This window comes from Primulina tabacum, chromosome 2 (genome assembly GCF_025594145.1).
Source record: "Primulina tabacum isolate GXHZ01 chromosome 2, ASM2559414v2, whole genome shotgun sequence".
Lineage (NCBI taxonomy): Eukaryota > Viridiplantae > Streptophyta > Magnoliopsida > Lamiales > Gesneriaceae > Primulina > Primulina tabacum.
This window is the reverse complement of record NC_134551.1, coordinates 50,689,931-50,702,863: the sequence shown is the minus strand read 5'-3', so window position 1 is coordinate 50,702,863 and position 12,933 is coordinate 50,689,931. Positions and strand designations below refer to the sequence as shown.

General features: G+C 37.1%; 1 protein-coding gene and 2 pseudogenes across 1 annotated transcript; 2 read left to right on the top strand and 1 right to left on the bottom strand.

The window, feature by feature from the left end:
• The first annotated feature begins 980 nt into the window (after positions 1–980).
• LOC142536282 (peroxisomal and mitochondrial division factor 2-like) lies at positions 981–2,007 on the top strand (annotated as a pseudogene).
• Positions 2,008–4,059: 2,052 nt separating this feature from the next.
• On the top strand, positions 4,060–10,835 carry LOC142536266 (uncharacterized; annotated as a pseudogene).
• Positions 10,836–11,281: 446 nt separating this feature from the next.
• On the bottom strand, positions 11,282–12,495 carry LOC142536250 (xyloglucan endotransglucosylase/hydrolase protein 24-like). Its single transcript, XM_075641903.1, has 3 exons — positions 12,174–12,495; positions 11,893–12,086; positions 11,282–11,792 (listed from the first exon to the last, which is right to left on the bottom strand). The coding sequence occupies exons 1-3, from the start codon at positions 12,450–12,452 to the stop codon at positions 11,417–11,419; spliced, it is 849 nt and encodes a 282-aa protein (XP_075498018.1). The 5' UTR covers positions 12,453–12,495; the 3' UTR covers positions 11,282–11,416.
• Positions 12,496–12,933: the final 438 nt, after the last annotated feature.

Below are 12,933 nucleotides of genomic sequence, written 5' to 3'. Positions count from 1 at the left end.
TGAGATACGGAGAGAATTACTCAGATGGATTCGAAATATGTGATCAAATTTAAATTTAACAGTCTTTCCCAAAAGTATACCAAAATGAGATTGCATCTGCAAGTGCCTTATTATTTTTATTTTTTGGAAATCGCTAGTGCCTTGTATTAGAACTCCGATCTTTCCTTATTTGTAAAAATTAAAAATAAAACGGGAAGTTGGTGAAAAATTTTCAATCAAAACATTTTTTTGGGTTCACTCCCTACCCACCAAATTGTGGTACTATGTAATACAAAATGTGATACACTTCATGTGAAAATGTGATACATTTCATGTGGGAATGTGGTACTAAAAAAGTACCCAGAGACTGAACACAAAAAAAATCGACGGCTGGGGACTGAAGGCCAATTTTCCTAAAATAAAAAATGTGGGCTCCACACTTGGTACATCACATTTCTAGAGTAGATCTGAGAGACGGTCAACCTTTCAGATATTCACATTAAAAAGTAATACTCTTAACATAAAAAATAGTATTTTTTCATTGATGACCCAAATAAAAATGCGATCTCATAAAATTCGATCCGCAATACCATCTCATCTAAATTTTTACGCATTTTCTAAAAGCACACGACTTGCAGTTATTTTTAGAAGAAAATTCAACCCTAAATCGCGTCAATCCTCTACGCCCACGACGGTGAGTCCCATTTGATTTTGAGCCCACAATATATACCTAGTAATTATCATTTGAAAAAACTTTTTGTTCCACTTTGAGTTTTCAATTTATGGGGTCTGGGACAATAGGTTTGGCTGCGAGGGGAGAAGGAGTGGAGGTTCACTGGTTGTGCAAACTCAGTTGAAGAAGCCCCGGTTTTGGTCACTTTGTGCTTATAATTGTAGGGGACTATGAATTTGTGGAACTTAGTTTCTTTTTGGCCTTTTTCTCGAATTAGAAATGGTTTTCTTATTTATTAATTCGATCGACGTTTTCTGTTCTTTTGTAGGGTAAGAAATGGCAGATAAGACGACCGTCAGTGGAGGATTATCTGGTCATAGTGAAGTGGAAATCGCTGGTGATAATTCCGCTGAAATTTCAGGACTTGCTCTAAAGTTCAGTGATCTTGAACAAGAAAATGATAAAATCAAGCAGCAAAAAGGAGTATAAGCGGCAGATTGAGGAGTTGGAGGACTCCGTCAAGGTGTTACGCAATGAGAATGACGAGTTCAAAAAACAGGTCAACAAACTCGAAACAGAAAATAACGCTTTAGGAGCCGTGGTTGCTAGAGCTGCAGAGTTGGAAACTGATGTGTCAAGGCTGCAGCATGATTTGGTATCCACCATGAGCGATTTGCAGGAGACGACTGCCGAGTTGTCAGACTATGAAGAGTGAAATGGCGGGGATTAAACAGAGGGAGGAGGAAAAGGATGTTAAGTTGGAAGCAATCGAGATGGAAATAAATTTGCTGGTATATAAAGTTGAGAATTTGGAGGAAGTGGAGAGTAGTGTAAGGAATGAGTTGGAGGGGAAAGAAAGGGAAATACGTGATTTGAAGAAGAGGGCTGAGGAGTTGGAGACAATGGGGGGAAGTAGCAAGAATTTGGAGAAGTTGAAGAATGATCTGGAGAAGACCGTTGAGAAAATGAAAGTGGAAATCAGTGTTCTTGAGAGTTTTTTGGATGAGAAAGAGAAGACGATTAGTGCTTATCAAGTGAAGGAAAGAACATCTGTAGATGGTGTTGATGGTGGTATTGAAGGCGATGGTGCAGTTCAGGGTGGAAAGAATGGATTTTTTGGTGATTCAAGCCAAAAATATTGGTTGCTGGTGGCAGGCTCAACCTTTTCCGCCATCGTTGTGGTGGGGGTTGCTTGCTACATTCACGCTTCAAGAAAATAACGGCTTGCATGCGTAACTTTGCATAATAGTAGTGGTTGAAGAATATTTTGTTCGTAAGACAAAATATCAGTTTTGATTAGTGCCCTTTTTTTTTCACGGTTGCGACTTCGATTTCTTTAATGTGAAGTTTGGTGATCTCAGCTTGATGGTCGGTTATTGTGGATTACTGCTGAAAAATTATGTTTTTTTCTCAGAAAACTGCTGGTATTGAATATTATAATTTATATGGAAAAACTTTGTAAATTTTTAACTCTCTTCGAGCCAAATTCGAAGCTTACCTTGATCGATGCATGATCATATAGTTTTTGTAGACCCTTGTATATGTTTATTAGCTTGTATTCTGTTTTTTAATGATTCAACCAATTATGTCTGTGCAGGTTCTGAGGGTATGAGTACTTAGAATCTTTGATGTTATGTGTATTATGTGAGCTTCTCAATTTTATGCTTTAAGATATGAGTATGTGTGCTTCTTTAATAATTTCATCTGGATCTTTCTATATGCTTTTATGATCTCCAGCTTCATTTATCTGTAACATTAGTGACCCAGGTGAAATGCCATAGGGAATTCCACCAATTTATGATCTGTTTTTCGACCATCCTTGAGAATTTTGGCTTCGTGTCGTGGATGTTACATTGCTCGTGGCAGTTTCATTAGGCTGTCGATGATATAGTTTCTGGCTGAGTTGTGCTTGAATATTTGAGGTTGTGATTCACTGTCTTTAGTGAAAGTTATGGTTGTGTCCTCTCCTTTCTCAAAGGGCTTATTTCTCGTTCTTTCGACGCCACAACCTGAGTTTCATCCGACGTTTTAGCGGCCTCCGAGGATTCTCTGATGTTTTCTTCTGAAGCTGGCAACGTGCTCTCCTCCAGTGCCGGCTGGTTCTATTCATCTTTGTGATCACTCCCTAAATTCTTGAGAGCAGCCCGTTGATCCAACACATTGACCAACTTTTCAACTTCTTGAACAAAAGAAGACTCTGCCAGCTTGTCTACCATTGATCTTGCTGCTTCACTGAATTCCTCCTCCAAATACTTCACGATCGAATCCTTCGGAGACCCGGACTCCGCATCCCGAACCGGATCCTCTGCCCCTGCTTCTTCACATTGATCCACACTTCCATTTTTCTCAGAGTCCGCCATATTCTCGGGCCGCTTCTTTGTTAAACTGAACTGGAAGATGCTGTGTGGAGCTTTTAGAAAAGTTGTAATTACCAACAAGAAGTAATTAATGTTGGTATAAAGAAAGATTTGTAGTATACTTGCTTGAAATTGTGTACGAGCGAAGCCAAGGAATAGTAATCAATGTACGTGTAACATATCAAAATTATATATATAATAATTATTTTTAAAAATTATATTATTATTATACAAAAATACTTGTTAATATCGATCAATTTTTTATAAATACATTTTACTACATGAAATTTAACAATACTCGATAAGAACAAATTAAATAAGACTATAGACAATCCAATGTTTAATGAACCTGAGTCTATTAGGGAGCGTTTGGTTGATGGGATTGGGTATATTTATTTTTTTTAAATCTACCTAATCACTCGTTTGGTACGTTTTTTATTTAACCAGGTCAATCCCTCCTATGAATGATTATATTATATTAAGTAGTTTAAAATAATACCTCCTCATCCCCTAGGATTATTTATTCCACTCTTAATCCATTCTATTTTTCCAATTTTACCATTCTCCTAAATCCAAACTCCCTACCACTTCCTTCCACCGACCGCCGCCCGCCGCCGGAAACCGCCAACCTCCGGCAACCGCCGACCGCCGACCTCCGCCGCTTCCGCCGTCGCCGCTTGTTCCGGCCGGCCGCCGCTGCCGATTCCGTCCGACCATCGCCAGCCGATTCCGGCCGACCACCGCCAGCCGCCGCTTCCGACCGACCACGAATCTGCCGTCGCCGGAGTAAAGAAAAAAAAAGAAAAGGGTAATTTCGTCATTTTATCAAAAAATTCAAAATTATCCCATACTTTAAAATCATACCAAACATAATAATATTTTACATCATATATTATATTTCTATCACAATCATTTTTTTTATCATTTATATATTAATCATTAGTTTATTTAATCATTCCAATCAAACGTAGTCTTGACATATTAAAATTAATACTTGACTTGACTCAACTTATAAAATTAATTTTGTCGAAAATTTTCTCTCTCACATGAACAAATAACACAAAGCCAAGCCAAGCAATCTGCCAGCCAAAAGCCGCAGCTTTTCCGATCCCGTCAAAATCGTTTGCCAACCCGTTTAAAATCTCGCTTCCTGACCCCCACTTGGACCCTTTGTCGCAGATTTGCTGGATCACAGACGAAAGGGCTCAATCACAGATTCCTACTTCTGAAGGCATTAAAAAACTCGTGAAATCACAGAATAATCCCATCTCAAAAGTTCTTGAGATTTCCAAACTGAAGACAAATTACAAGCCTTTCGAAGCAAAAAGGAAGCTTTGTGATAGCTATGACTTGTTCTTGGTGGAGAAAAGGGTTGTTCACTTGCTGCCCAAGTTGATAGGTAAAGGAGCTTTTTAAGAAAAAGAAGCTGCCGTTGGGGGTGGATTTGAGGAAGAAAAATTTGAAGTTTCAAGTGGAGAGGGCTTTGGGAAGTGCAATACTGTACATGAGGACCGGGACACGTGTGGTGAAGGTCGTAAAAGTGTCGATGGAAAAGGATGAAGTTGTGGATACTGTGTTTGATGCGATTGTGGGGGATATTGAGAAGGTGCCAAAGAAGTGGAATGGTGCGAGGAGTCTGCACCTGAAGTTCTATGACTCTGTGGCGCTGCCGATTTATCAAGCTTTGCCAGACGTGAAGTTGAAAATATAGGGTGCGAAAAGTGAGAAGGGAGCCGAGCTAGTGAAATCGAGTGACAATGAGGCTGTCCAAGGAAATGAGTGGGATCAAGGGTGGTAATAGTGGGAAGAAGAAGAAGACTGGGAGAATTCATGAGTTGAAGTATATGGATGTTGATGATGTTATGGAGAGTGATATGGATGAGAATGAACCGGTGGGGACTGTGGATAATGATGCATTTGTAGGACAGAAGAAAAGGGAAGGAATTTTGATGGGCGAAACTCGAAAGTGTGCTGATGGTAATGAAGAGACAAATGCTATTGAGGATGATCGTTCAACAATTCGAGAAAATAGGGAATAAAAGGAACAAGAGTTGAACTTTGAAGGGAGGGATTTTGGATGAGATGAATGGGGAAAACCGGGTCAAGAAAAAGACTGAAGCAGAGAAGGTGGAGGGTAGGAAGTCAAAGGAAGATAGGTTAATAGTTTTAGAGAAGTCCGGTAGAGAGAAAGGAAAGAAAAACAGGGAGCATTATGGAAAAAACAAGTGAAAGGACTGCAAAGGTGAAGGATGAAACCAAAGAAAGGTTCCTCAACAGAATGATCAACTTAGATGCAGAATTTGCGTAGGCCATTTTATGGGATGCTGAATGGTTGAGGATCCACTGCTGAGGAATTTTGAGTCACTTTGGAACTTGGTTGCTGGGTCATAAATTTTGCAACAAAGTCGGCACTAATATTTTGTTTCTTTTCTCGAAGTATTTTGTTATTAGAATTATGATTTCATGTACTCTTGAGTTTTTGGTCTGATGAAAACCAAAATTTATACTGGGTGTCAGTGGGAGTTTGATACTTGAATTTAGTTTCTGGTTTTGGCTGGCTATGTATTGGATATGCCCTTTTTGTTAACACATACTAATATATATGCTTCCATTCTTTTGCATGATAGATTACACTTGTACAGGGGGGAAAGCAAACCGTTCTGGGGCATATATTTCAGATTGGAGCAATTTTACAATCTCAAGTTCTCCGCCATAATTTAGTATTACTTAGGTTTTTTTTAAATAGATTCTACAGAACTTGCGATGGATTGCTTGATAAAATGTTCAATTAAACCGTTAATATGTTTTCCTTTTCCTTGCTATTCGTATTTAAGTGCTAAATTGACAATCATGTGTGAGTTCTTAATATCTAAGTTTCACAGAGTCAAATGGTTGTCAGTAATGTGGATAAATTAAGTCATACAGAAGAATGGGTTTCTGTTGTAGTGGTTCTCAAATTCAGGTTGGACCTGGGAACTATAACTGTGGAGTGTGGACTTAATCTTTGGTTGTTGTAGAAGAGAATTTGTACAACCATACTCTCTTACGCATCAGGCTATGTGGAGAATGCTTGAAAGCAAGACCAAAGAGCTTCAGGCAGACAAGTAATCTTTAATAACTTGTTTGTAGGCCCCAGTAAATTGTTATTCCAATCTTTTGGATCAAACTAACCCACAATTCATATTCTAGAAAAGCCCTTCTTACTTTGTGTCTCTCCATAAAGGCGTTTTTTTCTGTATGAATTATAAGATAAGAGGACAATAAATGAAATAGAAAGAATTATCTCCCAGTGATGGTGCAATGCCAGGTGAGAAGAACATTTTGTGAAGGGGATCTTGCTTGGTTGATATTAATGAAGCACTGTTTCCTTTCTTATATTTACAACACATTTCATTTATATATTCCTGGTTTCTCTTTAATGAACATGATCTTACTGAGAATGATTTTTGTGAAAGGGCTGATCAGTTGAGAAAAAACTATTGGGACTTCTAACATCTTTCTTGCGATCAAACTCAAAACTGGATAACATCGAAAAGGGACGAAATGCTGTGATACAACAATACTGTCATCTGTAAGTATTCTTACTCCGATGGAGTATTACTTGCAAAAAATGTGTTTTTACTCGCCGAAGAAATATATATATTTTTTAATGTGTTGTGTTGATCTTCAATTTCTCACTTTTGGCTGCCGAACTCGATGCAAATCTTTGAGGATATATTTTCTGCTACTGCTTTTACTTTGGAGTAGGACTTTTACTATTGTCTTTTTTGCTTTTTTTTTTTTGCCTGGCAGTTGAAGATAATCATAACTTGAAACCATAGATACTTAAAAAAGCATTGTGCGTGCTATGATTCTAACAATCAGTTTAGATCTTTCGCATCTCTTTTCTTCGCTGAGAGTCTGCTTTTCTGCTCAAGTGAATCAATACATTCATGTTTAATTTTTATGAGACAAACTACCTAGGTAAATCTGATGGCTGCGTCTGTTTTCTTTACAATTACTTTAGTTTCCCTTTAGATTGATGTATTTGATTTGGAGGAAGATTTGATGAATAAATTTCGAACGATAGCCCAATTTTTTTGAAATTTTTTGACTTGATATAGAATGAATTTAAAATTAAACGAATTTTGTCAATCCAAAGAACTCAAGAAATTAATTTCTAATCCATCGATCAAATTACAACTTTAATAAATTTGTCTAAGCATAATGGGCATCTAAGAAAGTGAAGTACATGTGAGATTTGATCAGAATTTAATTTTCAGCTATACTAGTGATATTTACTGTCTTTTATGAACCGTTTGGTGCGAAAGATGAGACTCAGTCATTCTTGTATCATCTTGTATTTGGTTCAAGTTCTACGATAATTAAAGTTATAATTAAATATAATATTCTTATGCTTCAATTTATTATGTCATCCCATGAGCCAATCGCCGAGTGTGTCTTTGTCCAGTTTTGGGAGATATTTAGTTTTCAGGAGCATGGAGGGCAATCAATTTAATGGGTCTAGTTACAGAAGGGCCGGGGAAGCTGTTCAACTTGGAGAACCTGTGAGTTTTTTTTATTCTGGCTGTGTGGCGATGGGATATTCTCATAGATGGTGGTATAATACATTGCTTATATCTAACTGAAGTGAGTAGAAAATATCTTACTGACTTGACAAACTCTTAAGTTTAAGATTCGATTTTTAACAGAAAGAAACACAATCATTATGTTAGTTTACATTTTGAATGCTATAGAAATTAAGCATATTACTTGGTTACCTTGGAGACTTTAAACTATAGTCAAAGCCATCATATAAAACTTATCTGCTGACCTCTTCTTGTCGATAGAAAACCTTCGAAATCCTATCCATGATTTAGTATATAATGTTCTAGTTTTTGTTAGAAAAGAGGACAAAGGTTTTAAATTTGATTCCAGGTATTTTGTTTGACCCCTACAAGTTCTGCAAAATCAAGAATTTGCAGAGGCAGCATGTGATAATCTTCTGTAAAAATCTGAAGGAGAGGAGCATCAATTGCCCCACAAGAAGGAATATTACTGGACATGATATCTGTGTAATCGCCATCATTTTTAATTTTCAAGTACAAAATCAAAGGCATATGAGGTCGTGGAATCTGACACTTCCCACCACAACATGGACGTTAAAATGTTTCAAAAAACTGATTCTTGAAATCAGCCAAATCCCAAATTCAGACCTTGAGTTGTACGATGAAAGAGATAAATGGACAAACCTGCCTGTGGGGCTACAAAATGCATGTTTAGTCCATGTAATCAATGATGATGATGATGATTTTATCTCCATAAATTAAATCAAATTCTCTGAACTTGCATTTGGATCCATAGATTTGAAATTAATCGATAGTTTTGTTGTTAAAAATAAAAATAATATATGAAATATTAAATCTATATATCACATATTTTCACAAACTAATGGAATCCAACAAAATTTTTTTAAAATAAAAGTTAGACTTTCAGATTTGATGATGACATCTAAGAGTCAAAAAGTGCAAAGAAAAAGACAGTTCAAAACAAGAAAATAGTGGGGATGCCATTGCCCACTATTTAAGACAAAATTTAAACCCTTTTTACTGCAGTTTTAACCTTTACCTTTGTTCACATTTTGAACCCTCGCCTTCTCTTCCTCCTCGCGATTCGTGTCATCCGAAAAAAACTATACACAAAATGACACAACACATATACCAGTTGCATTACAGATAGGAGCGAGTATCGAATGTGTGAGCACTGTTTGGCTTGGTCTCTGTATCCGTGGTGGGGAAAAAGGAAATATAATGACACTGTCTCGCCAACAAAATCCTTAGGAACCGATACTATTCCTACTTAATGCTTCTGCCGCTGCAAATTTTTTACCTTTCTTGCTTTTTTCTCTGTGGAAGTCAAACAAACGCGCGTTTGGCTATTTGCAGTTTTTTGAGCTTGCCATTTACAAAGATTTCAGCTCATGGCCTTAGCATTAGATTGTGCTTTTTGTCTTGGAACATGGGTTTTCATCCCCAAAGGTAAAACTAAGGTTCGGCATTTTTTTTCATGATTTTTTTTTGTGATTTAGTTCATATTCTTGACGTTTCTTCAAAAAAATTATTTGCATAGCTGGGTACATAGTAAATGATTTCTTTACCGGGCCTTCCTTTCATGTCTTTTCTTGTTCAGCTAGTTTTTCTCTTATTTCCAGACGTTAGAAGCAGTGTTCCGTCGCACGTTCATAGAGCATTCATATTGATGAAAATTTGTTATATTTTTGCCATCTGTGTTTTGTGTTTTCTTTGTCAGAGTTTCTTTAGTGGGAGATGGATTTAAAATTGTAGCTTCAAACCTGGAAAAATTATCTTGCCAATTTCTTTTTCATCTTTTTGATACAAGTCATACGACGAGGGTCGAGGCAAGGGATCCTTCTTGCCATTTTCTTTTTGGTCAAACCTTGGAGGATGCGTTTTTCCATTTGTATAATTCTTAGCTTTTGTTCTGGTTTCTTTATAAGCTCAAGCAGTTATTTGAATAGTTGAGAATGGTCCTGGTTTTCAGTATATATGCACATATTGCAAAAGTCAGGAAACAGATTTTGACATTCTATTAACATCAGATGTGGTTGAAGTCACAAGTGCTTGGAAGTTACAAATGCTGTCTTAATACGTTATCCATGGTAGTCTCCTCGAGTTCAAAGAGGCTGCTTTATATAACATCCGCTTGAATTCACTCTCTGTGGTTTTGCTCTTTTATTTATGTTTTAAAGCATGGTGTTTGTTTTAATATATTGCATTAGTCCTAAAGAACCTCAAACTAACTCAAAATGCTAATCGAAAATGCTACTGTCTCAGGGGAAAAACAGATACTACATGCCGTTCTTTAACAATAACTGTTTGTTATTAGAATCTGATAGATGGGGGATCAATTGAGTTATGTAGCCTAGGGGAATCATTTACTATTGCCTTCATTTTATCAGTAGTACATTTTTGTTCTTCAAGAGTTAGATATGAATCTCATTATGTATTTGATTTTGGATGACAAGGATGAAATTTGTTGAGAAACGAAACTCGGATTGAGAGAATTATCAATTAAAAGTATTTGTTTGGCTGCCATAAGAATTGAAAAAACTGTAAGCATTATTGCTGTATTCTTAAGAGTATTCTTGTGGAACTACACTGTAGTTTCTTTCTTTCGTATCAGATTCTTTGCTTAATTTGTATCACAGGCATTTGCACGCTCGTTTTATTATCTTGATTTCTATTTGAAAAATTTTGGTTGCCATGCACATGGTGTCTACCTACGGTGATGTCATGCTATAGAATTACACAGAGAAGTGGGAAGCATGCGAGTTAAAACAACTCGATCAATATCTGCACGATGTCCTTGTTTAGGCTTCCTTGCTAAGTTTGATTCTTGCATGCCAATATAATAATGATCTTTGTAACAAAGGTTGCATACTTCTTTGTGAACCTCCTTTTGTAGGTCCCGATATCGCTGGAATGCTTACTTCAGGTTTTGGAGCCGTTTGACGTTCACATATGAGTAGGCAGGCTCATTTGTGAATGACGTTCGCCAGTCTTAGGGAATGAAGCCATTGGTCCGCAAAGCACATGAACTACTGTAACATATTGACAGTTTGATACGAAGGTGCAGTTTTATTTTTGAGGCATTGTAGATTTTCTGCGATTTCATTTGTTGTGCATCTTCAGTTGCTTAAAGTTTAGTATCCATCAAGTCTTGTTTTGGTTATATCAGTACAAGGTATGCAAGATGACTATTTTCATCCAGTTAAGGTAGCCAGGATTATCGTTTGGGGTGAAAATATTTCTATTGTCATTTCCTTCTGTTCTATTGATCATAAAGAGAACACATATTAAACTCACAATCCCGCTTATTGTCTCTCTCCATCTTTTAATATGTTTAGTTTTCTCATATTTTTTTTATACGAGGATGAAATCCGCAATAGTTTTCCCATATTTTTTTATTCATCTTTTGGTGCGGATTGAATAAACTCGGCAAGTTTTCTCATATTTATTGAGTAGAACCTTTAACTCAATTAATGAACAGGCGATGGCGCACGTTAAAGTTTTCTTAAATGTAGCATATTCCTTACAAGAGTTCAATACTACGTAACTTTTTATATTAAATTTTTTTTGAGATTTTGATAAATGAAAATTTTGTATTGATTTTTTTATTGTAAAAATTGTGGTACAAATTTGTACAATCGTTGCTGTGATTAAAATGATATTATTAATATCATTAACCGGAAAAAGAAAAAAGAAAGAAGAAATAAAGAACTATCATCGCTTTATTCGAACATATTTCCAAGAATACATGGCTACAATTGAACAAAAAAATCCAAAAGAATGAAAGAATCGTATCAACAGGTGTAAAAATTACACAACTTTAAAGAAAACCGAGTCATTCAAAATCTCGAGCGCTTGCATTCAGCGGGGATTCCCTGGGGGAACCTCTTAAAATCAGTGCAGTAATTGTAGATCATATACTTCTGTTGAACCCATCGCAACCTGTTTCTGCCGTTGCTGTCCAGTTCCTGAGTCTGCCATGCCTGATTCCCATTCAACGAATCGCTGGGTTTCGAAGAATAGATGTTGAAATTCCGGTAAGTGGCCACAAATGGAGCTTTGGTCCAATCCGTCTTCACTCGCCCGCCTTGCGTCGCCCAGTCGTCAGCATTCCACAGGCTGGCGTACACTCTCATGGGCTGGCGTTTGGGGAAAGGAGTTCCGATTGCTTCGTGGTTGTTGAATACTCTGATCGGGATATTGTCCACCAAAAATCTGAAAATTACGCAATAACAAGAATTGGGATCGTTCAAATTCGTGCAAGTGATGGATATATATTATTGCGGAATGGTTGCATGATAGCATTTATACATACATGATGCGTTGAGGATTCCAGACGATTGAGTAAGTGTGGAATGCTGCGGTTGGATCGAACCAGAGACGAAACTGTTGCTCCTTGTCTCCTTTCCCCTGCGCGTAAACATTGGTGTGGACTGTGTATGGATCCCCGGAAGAATTTCCCAGGAACTCGAAATCGATTTCGTCATGTCCTTGCCCTTGGGATGACAACTGCACCTCAAAATTTAAAATCTGTAACTCACTAGTTTTTGACAAGGTTTTAAACAGGATTGGTTTCAAGAATCATGTATGACTTACGAAAAAAGTTGTGACTGTCCCGGCGGAATTTCCAGGGACAAGCTTGAGTTGGGTGTCAAATCTTCCATAGATGTACTCATTCCTGGACTGGAACCCGGAACCCGAATACTGATCGAGCGAAAGAGTCGAGGCCCGGCCACCTTCAAGAACCTTGCCACGGCCTTGGCCCCATGTGATTTCAGCGTCTCGGTTGAAATCAGCTGAAGTGGCCAGGAAACAGGCCACGAAAACGGTGAACAGAAGAAGCATTGATGAACTTGAAGGATTCGAAAATCTCATTCAAGCTGAGAAGTGAAAGTGCCCCTATTATGAATGAAAATCAAGATTTATACAGAGGGATTGGTTACAGCTGTGGTTGAGTTTGCAGAAAAAGGGAAAAAGTGCGAGTTATCCTGTGAAATTGAGCTGGAGTTAACGCGTTAAGCCACCGATGGATTTTCAGATTCTCAAAAAGGCTGATTTCAAATACATCACAGCTATCAGGTTGTTTGTCACACGAAGCTTCTTCGCTTGGGACCAATAAATACGAAGCAAGTCACTGTTGTGAGACGGTATCAAAAATTTATACGGGTGAGTCGGATTTGATCATTTTAATTTACTATGAAATATGATACTTTTGATGCAAAAATAATATTTTTTTTTATTAAGTTTGAGATTCGTCGAAAAATATTGATAAATTATATTTTACTTTAAAATAACAATTCTATTAGTATTCTGATTCTTTTGTAAGGTAAAAATATCAAATTTTTTTCTTTTCGAT